Below are 20,232 nucleotides of genomic sequence, written 5' to 3' on the forward strand. Positions count from 1 at the left end.
TTTCTTGAAATTAAATGCATCTTTTTAATTTAAAGGGTCAAAACATATGGTGTTAAATCTAGCCACAAAACATCTACAAAGAATATTGTTTTTTTCTCCCCTTTCTTCCTTGTGCATCTATATTTAAAAACACGGTCTTTAGAGATTATTAAAAAATAACCTGTAAAGATGGTTTTTTACATGCTTCCATACTACACAGTACAAGTATATTAGACAGATAAGAAATGAGTGAATAAACATTACTGCAGATGTAATGCAGATTGTAATGTAACAAAGACTGTGTTATAGAGGCTGAAAAGTTATTATAAAGTCACTGAAAACTTTTGAAACATCTTCTGTATTTCTTTCTCATACACTGTGCATCCCTGTTCCCCCCAACAGAAATAATGTTTTGCTACTACTACCAAAATTCTCCTTGTAGAAAAGGTATTTTAACACTTTACTATAAGTAGGTAAAACTTGAATTCCTAGTCTTCTAGGATCTAAGAGTAGCAGATTACAGTCCTTAATTCTTCAAATACACTCTAAAAGAGTAATTTTTAAATACATGAGTCTAAAGTTCAAACAAAATAATACGAAAGTAAATAATCAGTTCAGCTTAACTAATGATAAAATATTTAGGTCTTATTTCAGACTACTAAAAGACTCGAAGTTGATCTGCTACAGCACTTGATCTAGCCACAGACACTACATAATTACTTAGGTTATCACCCCTTTTTATCACATAGCCTTCTTCAATTTTACAGCCTATTTTTCCATTTTCTTCTGCTTCATAAAGCTGTTGCTTCTCTCATAGTTTTCATCCATTTTTCCTTCTAGACTGTGTCTGCTGAAAGACAATGGTGAACTGACAGTTTTCATCTGAACATCATCAATCAGGGAAAATGAATGAAGTTTTCTTCACCTGGGACAACTCTCTTTTTTTAAGAAAAAAACCCCACAACTGGAATAGAAACTGCTTTAAGGTTGACAAGATGTAATTGGTTTCAGAATTTTAATAGAGAAACATGTTTCAGCTCCTATAACCCAGATTATCAATCTCTAACAGATAATCAGCTATAGAACTACCAGTTATTTGTATCAGGAGAACACTTGTGCCAGGATACCTCACTCACATGAGTCAGAAACCAACTTTCAACTCTTCTGATGCACTACCTATTTGGCAACCTAGTTTCCACTATTTATAGGTTTTAGGATTACTGTACTATGGAGAACCATCTAGTTCCCACACTGTGAGAAATAGTACTGTACAGTTGGATGACTTGGTCCAGTGTGGGACTAGCAATCTTGAATGACCAGAAGACAAAGGTCTTGATGCCTTAGCAGTCCAGATCAACAGGGCATTTTGGATCAAGGGGGTCCTTTTTTGTTTTTGTTTTGGGAAAATTCAGAGCAAAAGAGAGAGAAAGAAAAATACATTTTCTTATACTATTAGGAACATGGCAGGGAAAGGGGGGCAGTGGCCTAGACAATGGGAAAAAAATGCTGGCACTGTCATAATTTTTCATTTCACTGTCTTTTGTTTTAGAGCTCATCATTATACAATCTTTCCTTCGGTACTACTAACACGTATGTAAAAGCCAACTTTAATGACCTTTTGTACAACTGGAATGATGCACAAAATGATGAAAACAAAATAAGTGTAAGTCAGAAAAACTTGCAAAAATATGTGTCATACTTCTTTGTCCAATCAGTGATTGGGTGATGCTTTGATATTAAAAGATGAACCCAAACCAACAATTCTTACGCTTTAACTCTGGGCTGCCAACTTCAGTGCTCAAACATAACAGTGTTTTTGCAGCATGAACTGACTTTTCTTCTATTACAACTCTATTTTTTTCTTGGGACATTACCTTGTAGTGTTGTCCATTTAAACACATTTATCAGAGCTGAATTAGTATTTTATAGGAGTGGCTAAAAAAAGAAAGGGTTTAAAAATATTTAGATGAAAACTTTCCTCTGCATCCAGTGAATGAGTTTTCCATCACCTCCATATGCTTTTTCTCTCCCTTTCAATAGCATTAGAATTTTACTTTCTTGGAACTGAACTAGGAATAAGCAGCAAGAATCTTACTATTTTCATGACATTAATATGAAGAATTTAGACTGAATTCTTATAAGAGTGTTTGATTAGGTTTTTTTCTATCTCAAAGAAGCCATGAAAAAGATGTTTATAGGAGACATATCATCTATCTGGGACTGAATGGTTAGATGAGTATTATGCCAAGAATACTGATTGGAAAGACTATAAACCTCCTAAGACGGAATTGTTGTTACCAGCTCAAAGAAGCTGAAAGGGAATACATTTAAACTTTCTACGGACTTTCTACAGTTATATAACTATATTCATATATATCTCTATCTATCTCTCCTTATAAATCTGAAGTTTATTAAAAGGGGGCATTTTTAATGAACACATCTGGGGAAAAAAAACCCTTGAAGATCCCCTTTATCTTAATTTATCAGATCAGACCAAGACAAAATGGACTAAATGCTAAGAAGTAGAGGTCAACTTTTGACACACTCATTTAACTTTTGCCAAATGTACTTGGATGAATTTTTCAAGTCTGATTCACACATTTGAAGAAATTAGACAAGCAGTACATGCACACTTGCCTATATGGATTTGTTTCTGTCACACCACAAACTTTTCCATGGATAAATTTGTGAATCTTTTAGTTTGAATATTTGCAGAAGGCCTGGACTTGCTTCAGAGAAACTCAATAAATTCTGCCCTGTCAGAGGCCACCCAGTCAGTAAGGGGGGTTCCAGGAGAGCATACAAAAATCCTGCTTCCAATCTGTGCTGCAGTATGCATCAACAGGACTTTTAGCCACACAGAGTGCAGCAAAAAAAGCTAGACCAGAACTTTTAACATAAGCTTCTATGATATATTTAGGAGACCTTTTTCTGATGTTACAGACATCTAACTATAGTCTTAGAAAGAAAACAAAACCAACCTCAGCCAACAACACTCCCCTTCAAACAACTTCATGCACATACACACATTGAAAGCCACTATATACACATACATGCATAAGCAAACACAGTAAAAAATAAGACTACCCATTTCAAGTATAGATAAAGTTTTATCACAACAAAAAATGATTTTAGGTTCATAAGTCAGACTACTTTCGCACAATGTTGAACTCAAACCCCAAGAGTATTACTTTTGTTGACAGTACATCTCTTTATGAAGAACTGTTTTCCCAAGTTCATAGGAATTACAGTCCCTTCAAAAACATTTTTTCTCACAATAACGTTGTAGTTTGAACATGTAATTAGTAAAGTATTGTTATTTCAACAGTGAAGTAGCCATCCTTATGCCATACCAAGTACAACACACCCTTTTGCCCTGTTGTAAAACAGAATAAGCGTGGTGTGCTTATCATCATGGAAGTTCTGCTGTCTTAAAACATCATAAAGTTTTTACAAAATCTCTAAACCAACCAAATTCCAAACCCATTCTGTTATTTCTACAAAATACAGTGTATATGAAATGCTGAAGTATGATACCTTCAATTACTTTAATTTAGAATAATGTACAGAATCGATTTTGAGTAGGGGAGGTGATGTGGTTATGCACAAAATCTACATATATAAATAGGTAAGAGATTATAATAGATGAGGAAAAACAAAAAGAAATTGTATAATTTCAAATTATTCTTAGGTATCCGAGTACTTAAGTGCTTTCCATTAAAATGTAGTAGTTACAGAAATGCCTACATATTACTTTTTCCCGTAATTGCTTATACAGGAGGTTGGATTTGTGGGTCTTAATTACCTACAATTAAGGGAGAGATATACCTACATTTCCCACATCCTGCATGAATTTTTAAACTGCTGAATTATATCACAGTGGTGGTGGAGTTAAAGGCACTCACTCTTTTACTGGTGTAAGGCTTGATTTAGTTGATATGCTTTGAGAGCAATTAGAAGAATATCTTTCTGAAACAAGCAGTTATTCTCAGTTTCTGAGAATGCACACTGAGAATGCACACTAAACATCTCAGCTCAGGGAGTACTGGTCATGTCCAGTAGCAGACATGTAATGTTAAACTTCAGATGTTTCTGGAACTGAACGGTATTAAGAATTTGGGACTGCAGTTCCAATTAGATCAGTACAGCAGCAAATAAACACCTTTTATGGATTCAGTCCAATTTGCAATATTCAGAGAAGGTTTAAACAAATGGGATAATAAATGAAAGAGAAACCAGTAATTACTGTCAAAAGGTTAAAGATACAGTACAATAATGCATTCCAAGTAGGTCATCAATAGAAGAGGAAATGTGTGCATGACAAGCAGCTTATGCAATGTTATGGAACCTCAAATTTTTAGAGGCATTTTACAGTTTGAAATACTTGGCAAATTTTTAAAATTGAAGATGAAAAAACAGCCTTTACCAGGGAACTGCTTGTGCCACCTCATTATAAAAAAAATGCTTCAGACAAATAAGGACTGTAATTCTGTGTTCTGGATTTGGTAAGACTTTTTTTAGAAAATTAAAGCTTACCCAAGAACTGCAAAGGAGCTTACCTGTCTATTTTTCCTCATTAAACCACATACTCACAGCTTGTTAGCTGAGCTCCATTTTCACAAGAGCAAAAATCCATTGTATTTTAAATAAACATGGCTACCATATTGAAGGGTATAAAAGGTGGAATGACATATACATCTCTAGTTAGCAGAAGGATACAGAAAACATTAGCCCAGTACTAAAGACTAAAACAATAATTTTTTTCACACATTTAGATATTAGTTAAAATATACTTTTACCTCTCCTGACATATCAGGTGCCATAGGAATGACTGGCCACAAAGAAGAGTAGATTCCAAAAAACACTACCCAAAGTGCTATGCTTCCCCAGATAGCTATATGGCTGAACTGTTAAAAAAACAGCAAACAAACAAACAAGAACAATCATCATAGATACATTGTAACACAAAATATCATATTTGCTACTTAGTATTTGCAATATGACTTTGATACATTGGATGAAATTTCCATGCCTTTTATTAATTTAACTCTACTACTTCAGTTAGCTATTTCTTAAAGAAAAATGATACTATCAGCAGCAATATTACTGTATTTTAAGCCAATTTTAATTCAGTTACAATAAGTTCAGAGTACTTTGATTTTTCTAGTTTAAGAATTACATTAAGCTTTATCTCAATGTCCTCATTTTCAATATGAAGCATTATTTTTTGTATGTGGATATTCTGTCCTTCCATACAGGAACCACAGTTTAGTTTGCTACTTTGGGGAGGGCTGATAAACTGCTAAAGGGCATAATGTAATCAATACGAAGAAAACAATACAATTATTCATCCATCACATTTTACAAAATATTTGAGAATATGGTAAAGACATTTGCTTACCAAAGTCCAATATGAAGTCTCTAATCCAGCTTTCAAACACACAGTCAGAACCACAAACTTAAAGAGAGAAAGATAGAGAGAATATTCTTAAATAACATGGGAATCTTAACATACAGAATTTATTTTTTTGGTTAAACTGCCAGGAAAACAGAAGAAAAAGTAAACTGCCACTAGAAGATTTAAAGATACACCCCAGTATCTGTGTTCTGCATACAAATAACATGTTGAATAAGTCTGTTATGTAATTTTCATTATTCCCTCCCATCTTTACTCTTTTCTTTACACTTTTTATGGAACAGTCTCTGAAAGCATCACGTTATTGTCCTGTAGGACATGCTCCATTTTAATTTACAGATGAGCAGTAGTAAACAGTTTATAATCCCATAGCAAAGACTAGCTGATCCAGGAAAATTGTTTATCTACTTTTTTTGAAATTCACTCCAATAAGTTTTCTGTTTAGCCAAGAAATAGTTACTACATTTCGTAACTCACTTGTGAATGTGTATCACAAGTTTGGCTTCATGTGCAGTCTGAAGAACATGTGGCTGAAAAACCAAGTCACAAAGACAGAGCTTCAAATATAACAGCTATAGTTTAAAATCTAGTCTGTTGGCTGGGTTGGCAGTACTGATGTCAGCGGGTTTGTGGTTGAACTTCAAGCAGTCTCAGAAATCCAGAAGAAATGTACTTCAATCAGAAGCTGAAAATAACTAGTTAAATATGTATGACAAACCTTTCACTATGTCTTGTGCACAGAAGGATACAAAATCTGCCAGAACACTCTGCCCTGTAAGTTTGTTCTTTTATTTCTGAAAATATTTCAACTATGGCTGTGTTATTAAGGACAAAAAAAAAATTCACAGCACCACAATTCCATTACCTAGAACATGTATGAAATCAGATTAGAAGAAAATTAAGGGCGAGTGTTATAATTGGCTTAGTCTATCAAGTTCTGGTGCTATATGAGGATGAGTGAAAACAAATGAATTATGGAAAAAAAGCCCCAAACAAACTCATCTGGTACACTTGCTTGGTACTTGAGTCAGCTGTAAGAAAAGAAAACATCCTTCTTTAGGATGAGATCAAGAATTCCCACTGCATAGACAAAATGTATACATGAAACAAACACTGCAGGTCCTTATAAAAAGAAGTACACACTGTGTGAATATGTACTCTTTGACTGATCTCTGAAGGGATCTTAACTGATACCCCATACAAAATCACTAACTATGCACAGCGACTCCCTCAAGAACATGGGTTTTATAGCTTCATCCTGCTTGATCCAAACTAACAACAGCTCACTGAATCCTACCCAGGAAACAAGAAATCAAATGGGTATTCTGTATAAAGATGGAGTTTTTTCAAAAAAACCTCTCAAAAATGGTGGTACAAAAATTTTCATATTTGAAATTTATGTTTGATAAAATAATTCCAGGACATGATATGAATGAGTGCATATTCCCGACTTTCTGGATCAAAAGAAACAAAACTGTTTTAATTTCAGAATCCCTTTCTTACTGATTTTTGCAGAAGTGATGGATGTAGACTTCTTAAACCTTCATACATGAAAAGCAGTACGAACAATGAGAAGTACCTTAGCCTTATGATTTTGATATTTCAAGACAATGCCTGACTGACAACTGTCAATGTACTTCACACTTCATGTATGCTTCAGACCTTCTTGAATTCCTGTGCAAGAGCAGGAATACATCCATTACAATTTCATTGATCCCCAGACTTTTAATCACTTTTAATTAAGTGAAGAAAAGTAGAGTTTTCTTGGGAAATTCTTGGTCACTCTGTAGGTTAGTAGCAAGAAGTTAACCTCTCAGGATGGTGAAGTTTCAGCTCTATTAGTTGACACACAGTTGCAGAAGGTGACAGATTAACTGCATTGTGACCTCTGTTTTAGTGATTATGGATTCAGCTTGACAAACAGTAAGCCATATTGAAAATATCAGAAATTAAGTAATTTCTGAAGGCACTGGAAAATGTTGCTACAAATCTGAAAGGGCAGTCTTCAGTGTTTGCGAATCAGCTGATGTCAGAGATGATACTCACATGTGCTGCAGTACTTTAAGATTTCAAGACATCCATTAACTGATGGGTGACAACCTTCACAGCCATAGTTTTTGAACACTCAGTTCCATAGGATCTCAGTAAACTCTTAGGACAACAAATGCAACTTGTTTTATCCTGGAGCCAAGCTTAGTTTTGGAAAAAAGCCCAAAGCAGAGTGCCTGGGTAAGATGTAGTTCTGAGATGGATTCAAGAATGAGCTACAGCTGTGACTGCAGCCATATGTTGACTAATTGGGTTTAACAAGTGTACAGGGATAACTCTACAAAATGATGGCTAATACAAGGGATAATTGTAAAGCAAAGCAATTAAAGAAAAGGAGATGCTCCCGGAAACTTAGTATAGGTGATAGGGCAGGTGAAGTTATGTTACTCATGTATACATACATACAATTCACAAACTAAACTTCCGCTGAACCGTGCAAAGTTGCAACTTCTAATAACAGTAAACAACTGTTCACTTGTAGATAGGGCAAGAATCCAGAGCAGTGAACTCTCCCCAAGAAGAACTTGTTTCACTTAAAACAACAGGTAGTTCTGGTAGATACTTTTATCAAGTATTTATCAATGTCAAGGAAAGCAGTGACATTCAGATAGATGACTGTGTTGTAAACACTGCCTGGTGTTACGAGATCATAATACAAATAGACCTGTGCCAGTCGAACTACTCCTGTCAGGACTGAGCTATGACAATGACTTTGACCTTACATCTTAATTTTATTAAGACTTGCATAGGAAACACTTACCCAGGATATTCCATCCACCCCTAATGGAAACCAGTGCATCATATGATTAATAGCATGATGATATGCAACTACTGCTGACAAAACAAGCTGTGCTTGCCTTTTGCAACACAGAAAGGGAATTGTAGAACAAATAAACTTTTAAGAGAATGTGTGAACAATTTTTCTATGTGCCTGAAAGAACCAGTTTGAAGGCCATGTACTGACTGGCAAAAGAAACATAGGAGATGTCAACAGTGGCAACATTCTCAAAGGACTACGATGTGTCTAGAATACTTTTATTTCAGGTACGATGTTTCCCTATTCCCTAAGGAAATTGATATTGATGTGAATTTATATTACAGCTCACTTATTTTGATGGAAGAATTAATTTCTTTTTTGTACCTGCCAACAGCAGGAACTTGAAAAATTAATTAAACTTTTAACACTGAAGAACAGAGAGTAAGCCTGAGCCTAATTTTGCTCCTAAGAGAGATCTTGGAAAACCCTCATCTCTTGGGTAACACTTGTATCTAGTAAGTAAAAAACAGATATTTAACTTTATTAATTTATCCTAGGAGATAAAAGACTAAGAGGAAAAAAACCCCCAACAATAATGACTAGTATCTATGAGAGTATCAGAAGATTACTGTCAGGTATGGGCCAGGTATAATTCTGGCAGTTTGATTGCCTCTGAAAAGCATCCCACAAACCTTTGTTCTGTGTGGCTCTATGCCTCTTTTAAGGCCCCATCATAAATTAAGAGGGAGAGAATAGAATTGTATCTTCACAAGTCCATAAATCAGTTTGATAGCCAATAACCTGAGATTTCTCCAACACAGAAACTTACTTTAAATTACTAAGCATGCTAATTAGAGAATTATAATTCTCATAATTTAAAAAAATAGACAGTTTCCAGTAAAGGACAGATGTATCTTCTGCATCTTTATTAAACTGCTTCATTTAAAAAACTGGAATTAGAATGCCAAATGCATTTCACAGCTTCTCAAAGAGTCATTCAAGAGCCATTTCTTATTCTTAAGGGACTTCTTAAGGCACTACACTAAATCAAGTCTTCTATGAAGATAATAATAATAAACCCACATCTTTTAAAGAGTTAAAAACAGCACCAATATAGACTTACAGTGTACACAGTGTTCCCCAGGAGCAGGTAATCTGAAGTCTTACCATTGCCAAACACGGTACCTGGAGAAGGAAAGCGATAAAAATAAAAATGTTTAAACATCCACAACAGCACTATATGTATTATTTTTGGTACAAAAGAGATGGTACCACTTTCTATACCTGTACTAACAGCATATTTTACCTTAAATTGTGCTGAGCACTAGAGATCTATGACTTGTATATCTTGCACATGACAATACATGGAGTGTAAGTTTTGTGTACTGTACAATGATTAGGTACGTACCATGGAGCAAATTCTGACAAACAACTCTTATAAATCCATACTTATTCTTTGAGAACGTATTTCTTGATAGACTCTATTATGACACATGCAGTTTGAAATCTTCACATTACAGATAAGAAACAGGTGGACAAGCAAGACTAAAGACTAAACTGGAAAATTTGATCAAGAGAATGGATCCAGGAGATTTTAATGATCTTCAGGATTTGATTTTCAACATTCTAATAAATACCTGCTCAAACATCCACTCCACTGCTTAACAATATATACCTAGCAGTAAAGAGCATAATGAGGATAAAATAGAAGAACAGGCAGGCAGCTAAGTCTATGCCCATTAGCCAGAGTGCTGGGACTCAGCAATTCTATGCAGAAATCTGAGCTATCCCTCATTCTTCCCATTCCTCCTTTCATGTTTCAGGATCTTCCTGCACCTCTTCTTTGCTAAGAGAAGGTGGAAACTGAGACCTGTTCTCAGAAGTTCCTGTCTCTGGTACTCATCAGCTCCTCCCTAAGAAACTAATAGCACTATTTCCCTTTCCTCTTTACACACACAGACATCAGATTAAATTAACAGCAGCTTTCATTCTGCACTCATATCCCCTTCATACAAAACTCCGTGCACCAGCTGGACTCAAGCCAGGTACTGATTATACCACCTCACCATGTACACAATTCCCCAGGTCCCAATTCTACTCCCTTACTCACCTTTAATTTCTCTAGGAATGAAAGGGGAAGGCAGAAGGCAATTTGTTCAGTCTTGAAGAGGCCCCTTGCCAGCAGGTAAGTTCCAGCCCAGGGTTTGTGGGCCGAGAAGGCCTGTGCTACACTGCTCTCACAAGTGCTCGTGCAAGAATCTCAGCTTTGACTTTCACACATGAACTCTATTCTGCATCACTATATATACTCATTAAACACTTCTCCATCATGTAATGCATAAATCTCTCGCATGGATTGGCTACAGCTTTGAACAGGGATTTTGGTCTCGATTTGAGATTATGGTTTTGGAATATGCACTGACATTCTGGAACCTCATTCCTCCTGGGCTGTCTAAACCTCACTGTGATATGAGTGGCCTTTCAGAGAAAACAAGCCACCACATACCTCCCTTTACCCACTAGGAATCTCCTGAGTGTAAAATACTCGCAAGAAGTTTTTCCCTTAGCCTTTTCAGGCACAAAAAGCTGTGACAGTCTCACTGTCTAGTCTCAACAGTTCCAAAACGTCCATGAGAACATTTCTGCCCTCTATGCCATGGTAGCCTCATGGCTATATCACTGAAACCAAGCAGACTAATTTTCAGAAAAGCTGTAAGGTACACAGGTTTCTTCTCCCCACAAATTGTAAGGAAAACAAAACTGCACCCCTATGAGAGCTCCCCCAGCCCAAAACATTCCCACATGCTGAAAGCAGTGCTTTCAAGTTTCTTTTAATTAACACCACTTTCCTCTCAACGACCCCATTTCCTTTGGCAGCTCAGGAGCATACACGACAGTTGAACTAGAAGATGGATAGGACTGAGCAGATGATGTGTCACCGTTCCTCTGCCACAGTACTACTCACGGAAATGTAAACTAGCAGATTAATATGCCCTTGAAGTAACAGGAGAAAAAGTATACACAACAACACTAAAAGCTGACAAAATGTAAGAGACAATACAAGGGACAGTGGAGATTTAGGATCTCATAGGTGTGTAACACGGTAGCCTATATAAAAATTAGCATGATTAAATAGCAATCTCTTTTACTCAATCTTGTTTAAGTTCGCATTAACCCTACTTTGTTAAATGTATATACACATAACATTACTCCTACTTATAAACAGAATTTAAATAAAACATTTGAAATACACATCTGGTCTAGTTCAAGAAATGGTATCTTTAAATTTATCCACACTAAACTGTTAGTATTTATAAAGCTTCCCTTATAAAAAAGATAATATTTAGATATTTTGTACTTTTCAACATTTATATTTTTATTTTTCATAATACTTACCATGCTGGAGGGCTTTTAGTGGAAACCAAAACAGAATGAATGAGTGGAAGAGGCCATTTAAACAATGAACCCAGAAAACCTAAGAAAGAGAAAACAGAAAATCCATGAGAACCATTTGCAATAAACTAGCTCTGTGAACCCTGACCTTTCTTTTAGCTGTGTGTTAGATTCACAAAATGTGTTTCTGTCAGGCCACCACTGTGAAGTAATATAACTGACAGGCACCTTCTGCCTCTTAGCTCTTCATGGGTCATTTGTTTATTTTTATGCTTTGAAAAAAGTGTGTATTATCTCCTCCTTTTAATTTCAAATCAGAAGGGAAATTAAAATATAAACATATGGGAATATATTCAGAAAAATGAAACTAAATCAGACATCTGGAACAATTGCTACATTCTATGCAGGGAATTAAAAAGGACTATAGTTTTTTAATTTGCATTTTGCGTAAGAATAAATTTAGATGGCACAAAAACCAAAACCTGTTTTACATATGCCTTCCTACATATCCTCACATACAAAAGAATTAAAAAAGGACAAATAAAAGTATCTTCCTTAAATATCTCCTTACATGCTTAATTCTTGAAGAGCATAATTTTATCATATTAAAATTCCTTTAATGTATTTGCTAAATAATAAAAATTTTACTTTCAAATTGATTTTAATTTGTAAAAGATGCCTTCTGCAAAGAACTGTATTAAGGTTAAGGATAAACAGTCTATTGATGCTTTCCATAATATATTGTATAGTGACATAAAATGACTTAATAAATAATATGTAACTCATTTCCTTCAGTATAGCAATAATTTTTTTTCCACTAATAACACTTTTGACTACTATGGCCGTTATTGTAACTAGCTGATGTGTATTTTGAGCGTTAAGGTGTTCAAACCATTGAAATTAAGTTGCCTGTCTCACATTTTCCACAACCTCTCAAAGTCTTTTGTTAGATTATACAACTACACCAGGTTGCATGATCCAATTGACACTGCAATACTTTGCAAATTTAACTTGTGCTACTCATTAACCTTTGTCTCTCCTCCTTGCTATGTCATTGCCAGAAGTTTTTATTTGACAGAAAGCACAGGTGGGTGCAAGAAAAATTAGTTCTACTTTTCCATTTTCCTGACCACTTCTTTTTGTCACATGCTAATCCTTTAACCTCTGTCATGACCTCATAACCTTTGATCCCTTTTACCATAACAAATATCTGCATCAACATTCAAGGCAGTAAAATCTTTAACACCAACTATTCAACTTATATAGGTGGGAATTTTGTAGCTGGCAAGTTTGTAGACGTTTACTCAAAGCAAGTGTTGTATGGGAACAGCCACAGAATTTCCAATGAAGTCAACACTACATCTGTGTAATAACAGAAATATTAAAGACTTATCTTAAAACAGAAAAATCCAAGTTCTAACTCATGACTAACACTATTTATTAAAATTATCACAACACAAAAGTGTCTATTAATGGGGCCATGAAAAGTGTCATATTTGTAAAGCATTCACAGCGACGTCAGAGACTATGTTCCCTAGTCTCCTGACAACTTCCAAGTTTGTGTTTGCAGGTAAAGGGATGCAGTGAGGATGAAGGAAAGGAATCTCATCTGCTTCAGTGAACAAAGATAGTTTAGACAAATAATTCTATACATATTGGGGTAACTCCAGTTATACAGCACAAGTGGCACAGATATAAGAGCTAAGCGAGCTAAGCATGCTGTATCAGCTCTGCACATCTACTGCAGATCATCACATCTAGACATTGTTAATTCAATGACATATTGAAAATGTCCCCAAGTTCAACATAAAATGACATTACTTGAAATGCCATAATCATATTTACAAAAAATAAAATCAGAAGAAGTTCTTAAAAACATCAAATACTCATGAAAACACAGATTCAGGAGCAAGTTTAATTTAGTTTATGAGAGATTATTTATGGACAATGCTGTGGAAATTTTGTATATTTTATGTATTAAAGATTCCTACATTCTTTTACTACTTCTTGTCCTAGTCTCTCTAAGATGAATGTCATCCATTTCCCACCAAAAATAGTCTGATTCCTTTTAATCCACCCTGACACATTCTTACTCCCAGTATTTTTTCCCCAAAACTCAAAATTAAACCATAAAATCACAACTCCAAATTGACAAAGAATAGTACCACGTCCCTCCCTCTACAAATCTAATGACAGTTCTTATTGTCCTCAGCAACACTTCTCCACAGGCTTCAGTAATCCATTTCCATATAACAGTACAAATACATACAGCCAAGCGACAGTGAGGTCTAATCACTTCTGCCTACAGAAGACAGCTTTATTACCAGCAGAGAAAAAAATATCGGGGCTGAAAAAAAGTAAAGTGCTTGTTGTCCATTTCCATACTTGTTAAAAATGATTTGCACCATTCACAGACAAGTGGAGACGTGGAAATAGTAGTATTAAAAATCCCCTCCATTTTTAATTATGAGCAGCATAGAACAAAAAGGATAAATATATTGAATTCCTATGCATTTTTGCTTTATAATAATTTGATTTTTTAAAAAATCTACCTTAGTATTAAAGTCCAGTGCATTTTGGGAAGTCTTGTATAACTCTGGATATTTCAGCATATTTTCCTTTCGGCAGGATCTCTCAAATATTCCAAGAGTTAGTGGAGGCATTGCTGTAAACATCTAGTAGATGGATTAAAAAAAGTAAAATTGCAAAACTTCAGAGGCAAGGAGTTACTTAAAGATTGCTTAGTCAAGAAACTTTCATGGTTAAAATAACAAAAACCACACAAATCATCTTACCACATTGTAAAGACCTATACACCATCTTTCAAAAAGAATTTGTCCAGAAAAGCCATTGACAAATGCAAACCAGACCTGAAATAGATTAGAACCGTGTATTACTCAAATGTCTTGCAAGGTATGATAAACAGATTTTTCCTCAGCTTTGCAAAAATGAATATCTTTAGAACACATTTACAACACAGTTGAAAATGTTTTGGCTTAAATCCATATGAAAAAAAATCAATAATAAAACCAAATTGCAATCAAGAACAGATAATAGGCAATCTAGTCAGATACGTGACCAATTCCATGTAAATATGAAACCAAAGGAGGTTCATTCAAAGGAGGGACATTCAGAAGAAATGTCAGGTTCTTTAAGTATTTGAGTGATTTAAGCTGACTTAACTCTTAATGAAATTAAAATTCTGAGAAATACGAGGTTATGGAGGGGGAGCCTACAGATTAGTAGTCATCTTTTTCTCATTGTTAACTTAAAATTCTTAACTAATAGAAGTCATAGAGCAAGCTGCTCTTTGGAACCAAAAACTGTACCAATATTCTTTAGTCATGAGAGGATCAGACTTTACCAGAGCACTAAATCAAGCACAACTATTTAGTTAACAAGCACTAAGTCAACTACAGGGTACTTTAGAGAGGCAGTCAGGTATTTCTTTTACTGCACAATTTTTATCCCTTTTTGCTAAAAGGTTGAAAGTAATCAAATTTAATTTGAAAGGTACAATAATATATTTTCTAATGTTTTTCAGCATAGCACACAGCATATCTGCTTTCTCCTACTTCTTCATGCTTGTATTAGTTCAATGACAAAGTGGAGAAGCAGCATGTCTGATGAATCTTTATTAACAAGTTACACTGAAACTATATTGTCTAGGACAAACATAAGTTCTCAGGTGACAAAAGTTAAAATCATCTAAACGGCACTCTACTCAATTTAAGACTCACATTTTTCAAGTGAATTTTAAATGCTGCTTTCCTACAGTTCACATTTCATTTTACTTTATTATGGAAGCATGGGTTGCTACAATCAATATGTATGTTTATCAACATGTACTTAGGCTGGCCTCCAGGTGACTGGACTCTATGACCAAACTCAGATTCTTTTTTTAATCATGTGGTGGAATGTCTGAACATGTTTATGACTACTTTGAGATGGAAAACCCCCTAAAATCAACAACTATTAACACTAAAAGTCAGAGGTAAAATCCAGCCAAAATTGCTATTTGTTCAACTGTACCTGCAAAATAAGTTTTTAGGACGTTGAACATGATAATGTAGGAGCAGACTCAAACACTTCTCTCTTAAGGTATAGGTCCTATGCTAATAACCTAAATTACTAATCTAGCACCCCTGTGCAGAAAGGCAGGTGATGGGTGTTCTTAAAAAGTATTTTAGACCACTTAAGTGAACGGGTAGTGAAAATTCAGACCATTCTATAGTTCAACAACTATAAAATTTCCATCAAAAAGGAAAGATTTAGGTTCCCAACTCACCTAAAATGAGATGGCCCTTAAGGTAAATCCTTGTATTTCTAAGTTTTCAAACCATATGATGCAAAACTGTGGGCATGAGCACAATCACTTTCTGCTGTTTGTGTTCCAAACTGAACTCAGTGCAGTTTGCATACATTAAGTAACATATTGAACAACAGCACCTGAACTCTGCAGCTCAGGAGCACTGTGAGTATACACAGACAGCCTGCTCGCATTTGGGGTTATGCATGATATGGGTCACAGTATGATCATGGGCATTCTGATATGCCAGGCAAAGGAAATCAGGAACCAAATGATGAATTCCAGTTATGGACATAAGCAGCAGAAAGTGAGTAAACTCAGCAGTGAGATGAAAAGAGCTTGGGAGAAACGAAATAAACCCCTCCCATCAATCAAAGTTTGTGGAAGAAAAAGAAGCCATTACAGATCTAATTACTTAGTATAAGCAATGTGTTTACGTAGTATCACTTAAATTGCTACTAACAGCCCCCTTTAAAGATCTCTGACTGAACTTTAAATCTGAACTCCATGCATCTGTTTCTTCTGTTTGTCTTGGTATTTCACTTTTTTATTTGAATTTTCCCCTACATGGAACATGAATGACATATGCAGATCTTCAAAATTATTATTATTTTTAAAAATGTCAACTTTTTTATTTATTACAAACCAGTTATTTTATGTCATTACTAGGTATTACTAATTGGCAGAATGAAAAGTAGGAATAGGAAAATTTTGTCCTGCTTATGTTGAAGGGTGATTTGCATAACTTCTCAAATGAGTAGTTTAAAAGAGGTATGCAGTAATGGTAATTATAAAACCAAAACCAATCCACAAAGAAGTTCTCAATGACTAGATCAATCTCAATCCCAACCATCATTATAAGATAATGACAATCCCTTCAAAATAAGTATAAGACTCTGCATAGGCTTATCCTAGGTGAGTGTGATGCTCTGTACAGGCTTAATAATGCACATTAAGTGGCCTTTTAGAAATTCAGAGTTTTCACTTGTAATTTATACTGATACTTCAGAATATAGCCTCTAAAGTCACTGGGACTAGTCCATACAAAAGGTGAGGCCCATATTTAAATAGCTAGTGCATCAAGACACAGAGTAGTAAAAAATTATTATATTCCACTTTTAGTTTGTTATGAATAGGAGTTTAAATGTCAATAAACACTAATCACCGTGTCTGGGTATTACTATAGACCTTCACCATTTTCTGAACAAAGAAACCAATGACACTTATTTCATATCAGCTCATGAATGCCTAGAATAAAGGCTGTATTTTAGATTAAATGGAATATTTTACATTACTAGCTTGATTAGTATGAGGAAACCTTTAAAAACATAATATGCATCTATGAAATAAAGTTGTGTATTTTTAGTTATTGTCAGCTAATAAAAGGAAACTTGTTTAAAGCAACTTCCAGACATGCCTTTCACGGTACTATTTTCTAAACTTCAAGACAGAGGAGGCGTGGCCACAAAAGCCTCACAGACGTTTTCCTGATGTAGCATTTCTGCATATTAAGCAGCAGCTTACAAATACTCATTGAGGTCTCTGCTCCCACGCCTGATCTGTACAAAAAAACTGAAAAGAGAGACTCAAGACTGGCAGTTGTCCTTTCTGGAGACATTCAATGATGAATTTCTGCCCATTCACTCACAGTATTGACATGAGCTACTAACACTCTGAAAGTTTTATAAGCTGACAAACGTTGGGTATACAGGAATTCAAGTAGAAGTCATCTTGTCTTCCAGAGAAGGTGTACATGGCAAAATGCTTGCATGCTTTATTTATAGAAGGGTCATAACTCACATCAAAATTATCTCTTTGCCCTTCCATCCACTCATGAGGCAGACACTACCTGTTCTAGCCTTTTGTATTTTCAGACTATGATCTCTGTACCTTGCATTTAACTTTCTTTCTCAAAGAATACAAACAAATGGGACACTTATATCTAAGATATAAATTTACAATGTGTTTGCAGGTGACAATGACAGAAAACTAAGAAAAATAAGTTAGTGTGTTCTAAAGACTGCTTTGTATTTTTCTGTAAGCACAAAATATACATTAATACTTTTTTTTCCAAATATTTCTAGAGCTACTAGTAATCAGTACTTCTGGAAGTCTGACCATGTAAGTAGATACTCATCTTTTGAAAGACAGGATCTAAAGTGTGCCATCACTTCTAAAGCAAAAAAGGATCTTTAGTGAATTTGCTTTTTTATAGCTTCCTACTTATGTTTTTCTCAACAGGCTACAAACTTGCTGCCACTCAGACTGAAATCTATTTGCATCAATAACACAATAAGGAGAAAAAAGACAAAAATAGAAAATGTAAAAGTATGCTAAGAAAAATGCACTCTTTTGGCTACAACACTTGTACATAAAAAGACAACTGAAGCATTCTCAGATATTACAACACTGTAAAGTTACATACATAAGTATCAAAATTGGAAATATTAATATAACATTTACATAAGGTCTAATAGAAATAAGGCATTTTCTTTCAGTAAAACTGAACACTTACTCTGCAAGTTTAAGACACTAATTTGAAAATACAAAAAAAAAAACTATGAAAGTTTTAAGAATATCTCTTAACCCTGTTAATACAAAAATACATAAGACTGACCTATAAAACTTATTTTGTGATCAAGCTTTGTAAAAAATTAATTTTCCCCCCACATTTTTAACCCAAAGTATCATTGGATATGTAAAGTTTGAATCAATTATAAACATAATTACTAGATACATATTTGGTTGTTAGAAAGCAAGCAGCTGTTGAAAGAAAATTAAGGGAGGGGAAGGAGGAAATTTAAAAATAATTTTAAAAATCCAATCAAAATTTTAAGGTTGTCATATGGTCATGAAGATAATGAAAACTACAGCTATACATGTTGTTTTAACCACATCTACCAATAAACATACACTTATTACAACACAGTCCCCTCATGCTACTGTATTATTCACAAAATTCCAACCTCCTTAAAATCTCAAGTGAAAAAGCATAGCTCACCTACTTTCAGGAAAATATCCCTGTTCATGAACTAGAGCCTAAGGAGGCACGGTTACCCCCTCAGCAAGAGAAAGGTTTGCAACAGCGTAACTAAACATGTATGTAAAACCCCTGGGCACTGTTCTGAACAGCAACAGCCCTGAAGTTTAACACTGACCTTAACAAGGGCTTCAGATTGTGAACTGGACAGTTACTGACACCAGCTCAAGGATCTTAAGCACATACATATCTTGATATATTTAAGATGACTCATCACTGTATCCCCTAATTATGGTAATGATGTTACAGGTACCGAATTTTAATAAACTAGCAATATTATGCAACACAAACATTCAGTATGAATATTTATTATGCATTTTTAAAACAATTGGGGTTTTCAAAGTAAAATAAATCATTAGTATTAATCAGTTTATTACTAAAAAGAAAGACTCAGTACTAGTAGGTTAATTGACAGTTAAAATACTTCCTTAAAACCATATATAATAATCAAAACCTCAAAATATTAAAGTTCTTACTTTCAAGAAGTAACATTTAATGTACTGTAAAATTACCTCGATAATATAAAGGACAATGTTTTTGTAGAAACAATACAAGATGCATTTAGCTACTCTGTTATAATTCCAGGCTCCATGAACCAACAGCAAGTTCTTCAAATACTTGAACTGAAAAAAAATGAGAAAAATGAACATGCAATTAAAACATGCATACACCAATATTAATTTGATATTAAAATACTTTATTGTAGTACTTTGCAATGTAATGACTTACCTGAGCAATTGAGTAGTCTGAAGAATTAGCAGCCTGTAGACCTTCATTCCCACTAATACCAACACCAACATGTGCTGTTTGTATCATACTAACATCATTTGCTCCATCACCAATCGCTAGAGTTACTACCTTAACTTGTTTTTTAACCATTTCTACAACTTCAGATTTTTGAAGTGGTGAAACCCTAAGGGGTAACGCAAAGAAACAGGTTTAATACAGGACTTGCAAATGAATGCACTTTCACAACATACTTTATATTCTGTGAACAGGTAATAAAAATAGGCCAATCAACATCCTGATCAGAGACATGGTCTTGTTATTGCCCTTCAGGGCTAAAAGCATATTCCCAGCAAAATTCACAGAAAACTTGGATTTGTTGAAGTAAGATGTTAACAGCACTGAAGAAACACGGGTCAAACAGCAATGGGCCCCTAAAACACAGTAATGGAAGGAATTTCAGATGCTGCCACTACCAATATTAACTTACAACAATTGCAGATATTACATTCATTTTATTGTTATGCTTTTTATTTTTTCTCTGTTTAAATACAGATTTTATA

At 34.6% G+C, this 20,232-nt stretch overlaps 1 protein-coding gene across 4 annotated transcripts in view; it reads right to left on the reverse strand.

Moving 5' to 3' along the window:
• The window catches only part of ATP8A1 (ATPase phospholipid transporting 8A1), a 116,258-nt gene that overhangs the window by 21,120 nt on the left and 74,906 nt on the right, over positions 1-20,232 (reverse strand). For all 4 annotated transcript variants that reach the window (XM_027642666.1, XM_027642668.1, XM_027642667.1 and 1 more), the window contains 8 exons: positions 19,673-19,856; positions 19,456-19,566; positions 14,390-14,464; positions 14,147-14,269; positions 11,598-11,676; positions 9,325-9,386; positions 5,381-5,437; positions 4,779-4,886 (listed from right to left, as the gene is read on the reverse strand). In XM_027642666.1, the coding sequence (XP_027498467.1) occupies positions 4,779-4,886; positions 5,381-5,437; positions 9,325-9,386; positions 11,598-11,676; positions 14,147-14,269; positions 14,390-14,464; positions 19,456-19,566; positions 19,673-19,856 (799 nt within the window). The remainder of the gene's footprint in view (positions 1-4,778; positions 4,887-5,380; positions 5,438-9,324; positions 9,387-11,597; positions 11,677-14,146; positions 14,270-14,389; positions 14,465-19,455; positions 19,567-19,672; positions 19,857-20,232) is intronic.

This window comes from Corapipo altera, unplaced genomic scaffold, assembly GCF_003945725.1.
Source record: "Corapipo altera isolate COAL_440 unplaced genomic scaffold, ASM394572v1 22, whole genome shotgun sequence".
Classification (NCBI taxonomy): domain Eukaryota; kingdom Metazoa; phylum Chordata; class Aves; order Passeriformes; family Pipridae; genus Corapipo; species Corapipo altera.